At 44.4% G+C, this 13,312-nt stretch overlaps 1 protein-coding gene across 1 annotated transcript; it reads right to left on the minus strand.

Moving 5' to 3' along the window:
* Window positions 1–5,304: 5,304 nt before the first annotated feature.
* LOC112554474 (putative amine oxidase [copper-containing]) lies at window positions 5,305–12,056 on the minus strand. The gene is made up of 3 exons (XM_025222254.1): window positions 11,934–12,056; window positions 8,396–10,490; window positions 5,305–5,834 (listed from the first exon to the last, which is right to left on the minus strand). The coding sequence occupies exons 1-3, from the start codon at window positions 11,996–11,998 to the stop codon at window positions 5,538–5,540; spliced, it is 2,457 nt and encodes an 818-aa protein (XP_025078039.1). The 5' UTR covers window positions 11,999–12,056; the 3' UTR covers window positions 5,305–5,537.
* Between the last annotated feature and the right edge of the window lie 1,256 nt (window positions 12,057–13,312).

A 13,312-nucleotide genomic window follows, 5' to 3' on the forward strand; every position in this document is an offset into this window, starting at 1 on the left:
CGATAGCAAGCAGGTCCTGTACATGACGACTAGTCTAGTCTTTGATGTTTGTAAACCAGTTCTTCCTGTGGCTACCGCGGCGTTAGCTACGTTTTTTTGTTAGTACTTGCTAACAGGTCCTATGTAGTCTGCAAATCGACTTTTCACCAATGGAAATGGGAGTGGTGTTCGTGGAGGGTTTCACGCATGGTGTCCTTGAAGAAAATTTAAAACAGCCCCGGTAATAGGAAACATCCTTGACATACGTCTACTGTGGTGCAAAGGTAAGCTCCTACTTGGTTATCCAACAGCACTACACTCATTTAGCTATTGTACAACGCTTCGACGACTTCGAGGCCTTCTTCGATGTTGAATGTTCTCAACACATGTCATAGATCCTCGTGCCAGACTATCAAAAGCCTTTTTAAAGTCTACTAGGTTATGATAGTGGTACCGCTGGTGCTGAATCAGGATATAAAAGTTCAAGATCTGGAGACTGCTTCTACCTGGCCTGAAATCAGCCTTTTCCTCCGCTAGAAGTTCATCAGCGGTTTTGTATTACTTTCAACATTATCCACTTTAAAATTAGCATACTATATTTGGTAAAGCCATAGTTTCGCCACAGTGTATTAATAACGTGAACACTCACAGACTGCTTGAAACTGTTCTTAATTGATTTAATGTTTAAGTTGATAATTTTTAACGGGCCACGAATGATGTTGAAATGGCCCAATATCTCTTTGAGAAGGGGAGCAGTGCACTGACTGTTGTAGAAGAACTTTCTGTTTCTTGACTGGGGCAAGTGAACAGAATGTCATTCTAATGTTAGCTGGCAGCTGCTAATCATGACACATGTGACACGCCAGTCTTTGGGCACGGCAGTTTGCACAACAGAACTACCATACCAACGACAGTTACATGCTATGACGATGTGTGCATCAGACTGTTTGTGGTTTGGAAGGACAACAATGAGCGAAATAAGAAGAAAAGCCGCGGTTGTGTGAGCGGGGCCAAATGGCGTCCCATGCTTACCTAATACAGAGTTTGTTTTGACTGTGTCGCCGCTTGACGCTTTTACTGCTACGTTTCTAAGGCAACTCCAGCAGATTACAGTTACCAGCCCTTGTATACAAGAGTTCTGTTCCCCTGTAGTCGCATTCGCCAGCGTCAGGGCATCGCCATCCAAGTGGAAGTCTAAGGTCTTCTGGCGCTGGATACATTCAGGTGGCGATGGCTCGGTGATAAGAGGGGTCCGCTCCATTGCACGAGAACACATGTCAGCATCTGGCAGCATCTTAGACACTGTGCTTCTGTGGATGAAAATGTCTGCATGTGCTGAAAGTAGGTCAGCAACGGACCCACGGTCTCCGCAATCTTCCCAATTAGCGCCAGCAGACTGTACAAGTAAACAAGTATTCACATACCAAGAGCAGAAATGTTTGTAAAGTAAAGTCTAGGAGACTGCAGAAGTAAGCAAGGGCTTTACTTACATCGAGCAGAAAAAGAGGTATATAAGATTGTACAAGCAACCATTATTTACTTAAAGGAACAAAAGTGTTTGTAATAAAGTGTTTCTTCTTCTTATTCCTTTCACCCCCAGTTGAGCATAGGGCCGCAACAATAAAGAAGTATATGATATTGTGAAACTAGGCGCAGATTTCCATACAACGTTTATCTGGAAAAAAGATACCAAAAGTTTCATATGATGGGTACACTCGCACTTTTTTTCCACACTATACTGCCGGGGTAGATGAGTGGGGTGATAAACACAAGGACCATCGTATCTGCAACTGAGAAAGAGCCACATTGAGCTTCGAATATCAGCCTTCAGCCATCCTAACGAAGACTGATGATAGATATGCTTTTTAGGTTCACACATGAGACACATCCACATACATTACACATAAACTACACAGCACACACATATACATATCACACACACACGCACTCACGCGCACTGTTTACTAGCAATCATAGTTTGTGTTAACAGCTCGTGCTTCTGTATAGTTAGCTCTACTGTAGGAAGATCTCTTCGTTTTACTGAAAGTCCAAAAGTTGCTTGTACTGTGTAAGTGACTAGATAACATACGATTTAGATAACATACGATTTTGAAATGTTTTGAGCAAATTCTTGAGAAGGGTGTAAGCACGATGTTTGTATGGGCACGTTTAAACAAAGAAAAGATGTGATCTGTATTTACAAATCTCTGAACAAAGTAAACACATCGCCATTTGTAGCCATTATCTGACTCCATCTGAGTGTCGAAAAGAACATTCAGCACCAGCACATTGTGTCCTGAGCTGTTTTCCTCTTCGAAGTCAGCTTATGCACACGACGCTATTTTTAGTAACACTACCCTTTCGTCACTTCCTGTTTTCTCGACAAATCCAGGTGTGATTAAGAGAAAAACACTGATATAATATTTCTCGTGTCTCTTCGTCATAAATGCACTGGAATATAATTTTTGATACTTTATGCTCTATTTCCAGCAATGTTTGCTGAGCGCTCGTGTTGTCCTTTAACCAGAGATAGGCGGGTGACCGCGAGGGACCTGGAGTGAGTGTAGCTCGAGATAAGCCGCCATACTTATCAAGCGCTTCACGTCTGAAGAGTCCTGGGAACTATAGCTGTTGATGAGTTCGCTAAACTGTAACGGAATTCAAAAGCAAATTGCAAAGATACGCGGGTAGAACTGACACCCAGCTCTATTTTATTTTTTTTTAATATTTTTTTTGCTGTGGACGGACTCAGGTGGAGGCAGTGATGTCACCTCCTGCAAAAACCCCAGTTGAAGTAGTTGGACAATATTCAGAGCCATTATAAATGATAAAGTACCTCGTAAATCTGTTTACATTATTTCATTTCACATATATATCATGCGCCTGTAGGAAACATACAAGTTGTAGGCGCTATTGTTGCTGACGTTGAAGTATTATCTTTGGTCAAGAAGTGTCTTTGCTTTTTCTTCCTCTGTCCGTGACATCCAACTTCATTCCTCTGAGCAGTGACCTACTTTTTGGGATAGAGAATCGCGCGACAACTGTTCTGTATATAACGTATTTATTTGTAGATGCACTGTACTGATTGGCTACATTAACCATTTTCTGTGAAAACTGAGTTATTTATGGTTCTGATTTTCTCCATATCAAATCAGTTATTTCTTTCACGTATCGACATCAGAGGGGGTGAGTGTCTCTGCTTTAATTAAGCTCTACATCTTTTATTTTCCTTTATCCTCCTATTTGTAGCACCAACGCCCATCCCCCCAAATGCTTCTGAAGAGCCGACACTACATGTGTGAACAGAAGATTTCATACCACTCCTCAGATGACAGCAGGATTACACATAGTGTAGCTTTCGTTTGATTCATGCTCTTTTTGTATATTACTTGTATAGCCATGCCTTTAAAAATGTCAGACCTCGTTCCTGTGTTGTGAGTATAAAGACACAAGCAAGTCACCAGAAGCTTGCATAAAACTCCGTGTGAAGACAACATTAGTGAATTTCATTATGTAACACTGCGATCATAGTTTGTTGCTTTGTTTGTAGGAAAATATCCCCACCATGAAGAGATTTCCGACTTTGCTGGGAAAATGCTGCTGGCCAGAGGGCGAGAGAGGACTAGACTGCCCAACGGTCAGCTTTTTATTGCATGCAGAGAAATGTGTGTGTGCACTACGACGAGGTCTGAACCTGGGACGCTACGACCTGTACCCCTGCGCCACCGCGCGGTCACGTGATTGCCGGTCCCAAGGCTTTTCTTTCCGACCCTCGCCCTTTCCTAATGTCAGTGACTGATGATGATGCACAGTAACACACTCTTAGATTTGTGAAAAAAAGAAGGGGGAAAAACTTTAGAATCCATAAATCGTTCTCGTTGTCATCTCCCTTGATTAACAGCAGGAACTAAGAACCTTGTCTCTGTCCTGTGCGTGTGTTGCAGGGCAAGTGCCAGACAGTTACAAATTGTGTGTCTCAATGCAATTCAGGTATGCACGCCCTGTATGTGCGTGTGTGTGTATGTGTGTGTGGGGATATAAACGTTTACCTGCTTATTACACTATCGAATAAACGTTTACCTGCCTATTACACTGTGGTATAAATGTTTACCTGTCTATTACACTGTGGTATAAATGTTTACCTGCCTATTACACTATGGTATAAACGTTTACCTGCCTATTACACTATGGTATAAACGTTTACCTGTCTATTACACTATAGTATAAACTTTTACCTGTCTATTACACTATGGTATAAATGATTACCTGCCTATTACACTATGGTATAAATGTTTACCTGTCTATTACACTGTGGTATAAATGTTTACCTGCCTATTACACTATTGGTATAAAGTTTACCTGCCTATTACACTATGGTATAAAACGTTTACCTGTCTATTACACTATAGTATAAACTTTTACCTGTCTATTACACTATGGTATAAATGATTACCTGCCTATTACACTATGGTATAAACGTTTACCTGTCTATTACACTATAGTATAAACTTTTACCTGTCTATTACACTATGGTATAAATGATTACCTGCCTATTACACTATGGTATAAATGATTACCTACCTATTACACTATGGTATAAATGATTACCTGCCTATTACACTATGGTATAAATGTTTACCTGCCTATTACACTATGGTATAAACTTTTACCTGTCTGTTACACTATGGTATAAACGTTTACCTGCCTGTTACACTATGGTATAAACGTTTACCTGCCTGTTACACTATGGTATAAACGTTTACCTGCCTATTACACTATGGTATAAATGTTTACCTGCCTATTACACTATGGTATAAACTTTTACCTGTCTATTACACTATGGTATAAACGTTTACCTGCCTATTACACTATGGTATAAATGATTACCTGCCTATTACACTATGGTATAAACGTTTACCTGCCTATTACACTATGGTGTAAACGTTTACCTGCCTATTACACTATAGTATAAACTTTTACCTGTCTATTACACTATGGTATAAATGTTTACCTGTCTATTACACTATGGTGTAAACGTTTACCTCTCTATTATACTGCCACAAAACACGAAGTATTTAGTGATTGTTTCACTGTGACACTACGTGACAGTTTGATCGCTTTACGCACTTTCACGTGAAAGGTTTATGTCTTACACATCACCTTGAATCGCTTTCTAACCACTGCAGCTGAAATAGAACTCTGCTTATCACCATTTGTGTGAAAATAATCACATAAGTATACTTTTTTACACTACTTTATTACAATATGTAGAATAGAATCAAAATTATGTGACATAACAATCACGATTAGACGCAATCGTTTTTTGTTGTGGACACATTTCTAGCTAGTTTTTAAATAAAAAGAATGCTGAAAAAGAAACACCTGTACATACATCTGTATTTCAACACACCAACATATCTACAATCTGTCAATAGTGTAACAGTGTGTTGACACGGACGTAGTGCAAGTATCTGTTGCTGTCCATCACCACGTGGTCTTGCTGACACACTACAGTGTCACACATGCTACTGCACTCACATCTTGTCCCCCTATCTCTGTCAAACAAACAACTCCGTGCTGTTTGCCTTCAAGTCCTCGTCAGCCAGACTCATGTCCGGGAGACAAGTCATACCTACTGACGTGTTGTAGCGCTGTACTACAGCGCCAGCTAGCGGCCGGGAGGAATCCAAGGGGCTGACGCGCACGGCGTCCCTGGAGGCGATGGAAGGGTCCTGAGGGAAGTAGTTGAAGGGCGTGAGGAGGAGGGCCAGGTGAGTGCCCACAGTCGCCGTGTTGGGCAGGTTCTCGGTGTGCGGAATGTGGAAGGTGCCCAGCGTCACCCACGTCACCAGGTCCTGCAAGAACACATAAAGGTAAGCACTGACTTCAAATACACACCTTCCTGTTACAACCCTACAGGCATTTATAAATCGAGAGAATTACTTGTTATGTCATTTTTCATGCGAGAGTGAGTATAATGTGAATGTTATGTCTCTTTGAATAACTCAGCGAAGGCCAGTGAAGGGGGCTTGAAATTTTTTTTTTCTCAGTCCTACTCATCTCTTCACCTGTGAGATAAGCTGGACGATTTCATGCTTGGATGGAGTCTCATACAGCTCTGTTGTCGTCCAGCAACAGCCACGATATCATTCTGCAAGTCAAACATGTAATCCGCATGTTTCTCGTTGTTTTTTTGTTTTTTTTTAAATCCTTGTCTATAGCTATAGGGCATTATTTCATTCTGTTGAATCAAGCAGTTCCTGTTTGCACTAGTCTCAATATCTTGAAAATGTTTATCAGAGAAAATCCCACCTAAAATGTTCAAAGTTTGTGAGAGTTTGGTGTCTTTAAACTCGAAATTATTTTCAGGATAATAGATGTATTAAGTTCAGTCACCTTAAGTCACCTCCGGTGTTTTTGACTTGCCTTCACACACCTGTTACCACCCATAAACTGCTTGAGATAGTGGTACCCGTAGTATCGAATCATTTGTTTATCAATGCTCGCATTTTCAAAGAACGCGCCAGCTGCCGAGGTTTTCGTTTAGTTTTTCGCTCATTGGATGAATCTTCAATAGGTCGTTCCATTTTCCTGCTGAAATCCTTTTGTCGTCGATGTCTTCATTGTCAGAAACTTTACCGACCCGTTGTGGAGGAATTTTCACAATATTGAGAGGACCATCGTCCACTGCATCCCTCACACAGCCAACATCTTTGTGTCACGTGCACAGCCTGTGTTTCCATGTGACTAACAAACGGCTTACAAGGTGGATTTACGTACATGATCTCCATATAGGGATTGGGGTAATGAATGGGCTAAGACGTGGTAATGTAGTTCAGATATATCCATGTCATTAAGATATATCTATCTATATAAAACTAGGTATGTGTCAGCATTAAAGGTGTGCGCTGTACACACGTCTGTGACTCGAGGGAGCATCGTTCTACCGGGTGGTTTACTCGATGTGGTGTAGGTGATCAAAAACAAAAGCTTTTTGTGTTCAGTCTCTTTCCAACCGTAGTTTCCTCCGTTCTGACTATTTTCTGCATGAAAGCATTCTGTGTATATTGCTAATAAAGCTTGTCACACTCTCTGACCATCAAATCTGTGTTGATGAACATCAAATTCTGTCTTATCAAAGAGCTCTTTCTGACTCACATAACCGTCTAACCCGCCTGCTACTATTTTTGTCAGTGACGTCAGACCGACGACACCAAGCAGTGTGCGCTCCCTGGCGGCGACCGGCTGTTCATTGGACTAACGCACTGGCGCTGGACTCCACGTGCAGTGCGGTGATGCAATCGTGGTGTGTGGTTGAGGTGGTGTGCTGCCCACCTTCAAGCCCTCCGCGATGATTACTTCGCCAGCCTCCGGCACAACAACATCCATCCTTCATTCTCTTCACAAAGTGCGCAGTGGCCGAGCCGGGTGGCTTCTGAAACTGTCATTCATCAACTGTTGGCATCTCACCAGTTGTAGCTTTTTAGATAAACTGGTCTGAATGTGCTTTCTTATCATTATTTATGTTTGAAGTCTGTACGTCAGTTCACAACACCCCCACAGCGCGCTCCCCTACAGTCACAAGGGCAGATAAGCGTTGCGGTATTTTCAGGTGAAGAATCCACGTTTGCCGGACTTTACGTGGGAGCTGAGGTTTATTTCCTGCTTTAGTGATAGGAGGATAGCTTTCCTTCGCGTGATGATAAAACGAAATAAGCCACAAAGAGCCTAATGAGAAACCGAGAGAGTGTGAGGGCGCGCGGCACAGTATGGAAACAACGAGCAGTCACGTGACTTACTCAAAAGCCGTTTGAACGTACTCTACGTATAGAATCGTCTAAAATACATTTCCAAAAATAGCTATTGCAGAAAGTAAGAATTTTAATTTACACACCCCTGCATTTGTCTGCCGTATTCGTACCAACAGCCAGACAGGCTTCATTCAAACAAAACTGCACAGCGAGGTAAAATGATTTTTTTAATCTCGACAAGACCTGTTTTTAGGGGTTCTCTTCTACTTCACCGAGATTGACAGAGAAGAAAACGAGAGAATAAGAAAGCAATTGGTAGATTAGCGTTAAGACTTGTGTCTAAAGGTGAGTGGCTAACTGTGTCTAAAGATGTGTAGCTAATATTACATCTACCTCTTTTAACAACCACCCAAATCTTTACAAAAAAAAATTGTTCGTTGTCTTAGCATGAAATACTTGAGTAAACTGGGGGAAAGGGGGTCTTGCCATTTTAAGCTAGCTTTGATTACTTCATATACATTTCATGTATTAGATCTTTAAAGAGAACCTTTAGACATAGATACACACACAGAGCAGGGCCATCTCTCTATGGGCTTATGTTAAACACACTTCCATTCTAAGATCTCTGTAGTCACCTGTAGACCGTCCTAACCCATGAAGCTCACCTCGTTTTCGATGTTCTCATTGTCAGCCAAGTATCGGGTGAAGTTGACCACGGGATCACGGGCGTCCCACATGGCGAAGATAGACGACGAGGTAGCCTCGTCATCATGATGCCTCGTGACGGCTACCTGGCAACGCGCCCACGGGACGGAGGACTCGAACCCTACCAGCGGGGGCAGCATGGCTGGGGACATGCCCTGAGGTATGACTCTGTAGGAGCGACGATTTCCTAGTTCCGTGGGTTTGCCTCCAGAGATTAAAAGATACTTAGGAACTTTAAAGTTATAGTTGTAGCAGCCCTCACTCTCTCGTTGGCGAACGTTCTTGCTGATGTACGTTTGGGCGTAGATGGCAGCGGGGTCGTGACTCCAGGTGTGGGTAGTGTTCTCCACCCCCACGTCCCAGGTGCTGAAAGTGTTGGGCGTGCCGGCCACGTCCAGGTCCGCTTTGATGTGAAAAACGTGCTGGTGCATGCCAGCTGTCACGTGCTTGTGCACGCGCGTGCCATACCTCTCCTCGCCCGCCAGGTAAAAAGATGTCGCTAGGTAGCCAGTGGAGCCGATGCGCACCTCTATGGCACCGCTGCTGCGGAAGATGTAGTCGATGACATAATCATAGTTGATGACGGAGATGTAGGTTCTCACGATCAGCATGGTGTCCACCAGGCCGCCATAGAAGGCCCCCGACAGCCCGTAGGCCCGGTGTCGCCTTAAGGGCGATTGTGAGTTGTGCTCGAAGATACACAAGGCCCGCGGGAAGCGCGCCAGTCCCCCGTCGTTGGAGGTAAACATTCGGGTGTCGAGGTAGGTGGCGTAGGCGGGACAGTCCACACCCTGAAGTAGACCGCGCATGCGCGTGCCGAAGAGGCCAGCGGAGTCGGCAAAGTACAGCATGCTGGCAGCGGGGCTGCGGCCGGCATACAGCACGGCAATCTCCTGCAGACTCACCTCGTACGCCACGCGCTCGCCTCCGAAGTTGACGTCATACAGTTGCAAGCCGACAGAGGGCGACACGCGCAGCGTCAGGCTCCACTTCAGGTAGTGAACACGGCTCCCCTCCACCTTGAAGCGCTGGCCACGCGGCATGACCTGCAGGGGAGGGGGCTTGTCATCGGTGGGGAAGGGATCACCGCGCAGGTGCAACGAGCTGTACAGCTCCTCCACCGGCTCTTCAGGGAAGGCAACCCTCGTTACGTTGATGGTACCGGCAGAGTATCGGTCGGCCAAATCCTTTAAGCTATCAAAGAACTGCTCAGCGTAAAAGATTCTCTCGACGGTCCAGTTGGCGGCATCCAAAGCCGTGGTGTCGACGAGGATCTGTAGGTCAAGCGGGTGGAGCGTGTAGAACTCGAGGTCGTAAGCCAGCCAGAACCAGGCGGCGCGCGTATTCGGGGGCAAAAAGGCAGAGCTGACTGGGGTGAAGGACAGGCGAAGGCAGCGCGGCTTACATCCGGGACCCAGCCTGGCGCCGTAACTCTCCTCCAAGAGGTCGCCCACTTCCCTGGCAACTAAAGGCGTGAGGTGGCGAAAGATGGGCATGAATTCGGCCTTGGAGAAGGGGCGCAAGGAAAAGGGCACCACAGTTCTGCGCAGTTTGCTGGACACCAGTCTGCTGTAAGTGGGCTCTGGCAGTGGTCCCACCTCGTGTTCCTCCACGACAGGGGGATCGGCGCTCCCCCGGAACAAAATCACCTTGGCGACGCGCTTGGGTGGGGGTCCTCCCCCCGTCAGCCACCGCAACACGTCCTGCTTGGGGGGCACGCGCGCCTCCATTAAGTGCACAAAGGTGTCTTTGATGCTGGCTCCTCTGACGTCACGCAGTTCCAGGGAGACGTTGCTGGACAGGAAGGCGAGGACGCTGTTGACTTCCGCGGGGCTCAACTCCGAGAATGGAGTCAGCGGACCGTCCATGTACTCAGACCGACTGACACTACCTGTCTCTCGACAAGGTGCAGGTAGCACAGGGTCGTGTTGTTGCCGGCATTGGTGCAGGAGCAGAGCACACGTCAACAGCGACACTCCGCACACCACCACAGACGCTGCAGCTGCCACACGCAGCATCCTCCTGCACGGGTTAAATCGAGCTTCCACCGGGAACCTGCATGGATACAGCACGGAGCCAGTCAGAAAAGAGGATAAGACAGGGGTAACCAACGAACAACAAGAATGAACGAGGAGAGGGAGCGTGTCTGACAATAATACGGATGGGAAAGACTAGAATGGTGCAGTGTCCACAAAGGTCAATTCACACTGAAAATATGGACATTCTAAGGACCTTTCAAGGACCTGGAAACTAATTATAATGAACAGTTGAGGGCGTTTTCCGAAAGCGCAGAAGAAATTAACTACATTTCATCTCATATTTTCGTCCCATTAAAGATTGATAGATTAAATAAAGAAGAGATAACCGGGCAACAATTTTATCAGACATTTTGTTATAAGTTTTTAAAAGTAAGTTTCAGCTCTATGGTGTTTCTCATTATTCTCCTGTCTGCGTGTCCGTGTGTTTTCTATTGTGCTTTAAACTAACTTCAGCCACCGAAGCAGTATTCTAAGATGCATTGCAAAATCCGTACTGATTCTTTGTCTTTTCTTTCTTGTAATACCCAGTCTTTATAATCTTGTTTCTTTTTTAATCATCTATTTTAGAAACTGCACATTACAACTTGTCCTTCACGATGACTTTGTTCACTGGCTTGAATACAAATGTTTTCCCAAGTTTGTTAGCTTGAAAATGGTCGCGTATTGCTGTTGTTCATCCGCACAAATAAAACTTATACATGGGTGGAAACCCAGTGTTTCGTGAGGCACTCAGTACACCCCCTTTTTCTTGATAACTGAAGTTCATAAGTTTCAAGGAACTCTTAGGGACAAAAATGAACCAAACTGAATATTATGACAAATGATTTAAAAGCTCTGCTTTAGTATTGTACTTTCCCCAACAACCCTTTCATTAACATCCCTCCTTCAACTGTCAAACCCACGAACCCTCGTCGTCCGTGCGAGCCTTTGATCGCATACCGGATAGGAGTGAGCCTCTGGTTGCATCCGAGTTCATGAACTTCAAAACCTTTTATAGCCCCGTGCTCATGACATTCTTGTCCTGGATGATGACAGGTAACAGTCACAAATCGGTTCAAAACTTGCAATACTACCATTGCTTGAACTTCTTCTTGTAATTCCTCCTTATTCTTACAAAATTCCGTTTCTCATACTTTTTCGCGTCCCCTCCCAGTCATTCCAAATTTTATGTTTGGTGTGGGTTACTGTTTGCTCGGGACGGGGATGTCCCTCCATACTGATGGCAGGAAGGAATGGTTTGAGCTGGAGAAGGGAGGTGAGGAACACAGTAGTTATAGTAGTATATGGTAACGTATGCATGGAAGCTTAGTGAGTATATAGATAATGTTATGGGCGAGTGCATACTATAATGCACGAGGGGATGCGATAAACAGAAATCTTCTACTACACGAATCTACTACACTAATCTACAGGAAATTACCAAGGAAGTAATATAATATAAAAATAAAAAAACACTTACCTTTCCAAACACGAGTCTTGTTCTCTATTACGAAACAGCATCATCCTGTCAATGTTCATTACCATAGAAACAAAGACATCAGGAAAGTAGGACGGGCTCAGGTGTCACTAATCCAGGAGATTATGTCCTCAATTTCTTTCTCAGATTAATAGACGGTGTGTTGTTACAGATTACCATGCAATAAAAGTTCAGTGTAAATGTATGAAAAATGATTTCCTGTAAGAATCTTACGGGTATGTATCTAGTTTCTCTGTCAGTTCATCCTTGCAGCACGAGAAAGTGGAGTGTCACCTGGGTTCTCTTGTATCTTTGCTGGTGGCGACAGGTACCTAAGTCGTTATGTCTTCCTGTCTCTGCCTTTGGTGAAAGTAGTTCACGTCCACTGACAGAGCAAGTCTGTTGTTATTTACCAATAGTTCTCTTAGTGGTTCATTCCTGACACATCACAGGAGTGTGCACCTTGCCTGTAAAGACTGACAGTCATCGATGACACTCATTTGGCTCCAGAGGTTTGCTTGCTATTTGTGTGAAGGCGGCTAGTCCACTTATAAAGGTAAACATTGGAGCCCCACCCACCCACACATTTGACCCTTTGAGACTACAGGCAGGATTCATTCATTGATGCCAACAGCAGGTGGGTCAGAGCGCGGGCAGCCAATCGTCTGCCACTGGGCTGCGCACACCTCCCAGACAAGTGCCAGCCTGGGCCGGGGATGGGGATACAGGCCTCATCTCTCTTTGCCCCTCTGTGTGTGTGTGCACTCACGAACATGTACCTCTCACAGAAATAGTCAAAATCGTAAATACATATTATTTCTAATATTTTTATTGTATCTTAAATTTATTTATAATCTCCTTTGTCTGTAATTAAAAATAATAAATATACATCTATTCTGGTATATTATTTGCACGAACTTTGCCCGAACACTGACCACACCTTTGTCAGCGCAGCCTGTCTTGTGTTATTATAATACCACTCAGCGGATGTTAACTCACTATAATAACCATTGTTATTAAAATGTCACCAAACCAGCAGTTAAAAAGACAGAGTGAGTGGAGAAGAGCACGGAGGAGATGAAGAGCAATGATGATGCAATATTTTGTCAGAAGAAATGGTGAAGGAGAGTGATGATGCAATAGTTGGTGGTTGTCAGCTGCAGCCTCCTGTTGCTCTCGCTCGTGCTGTACAGCAACATCGGGAGGGGATGGAGGGTAGTGTCTGAGGGCAGGTCAGTGGGATGAGGTTAAAATCGCACAGCATCTAAGTGGTGCAGGGGTGGATAACCTGTCTGGCAGACAGCCCACGAAGATACCTTCCATCACACCTTTTGCAGAAAGCGGCAAGATGTCTGGTGTCCTATTTAGTGACCTTACCCCTC

This window comes from Pomacea canaliculata, linkage group LG13 (genome assembly GCF_003073045.1).
Source record: "Pomacea canaliculata isolate SZHN2017 linkage group LG13, ASM307304v1, whole genome shotgun sequence".
Classification (NCBI taxonomy): Eukaryota; Metazoa; Mollusca; class Gastropoda; order Architaenioglossa; family Ampullariidae; genus Pomacea; species Pomacea canaliculata.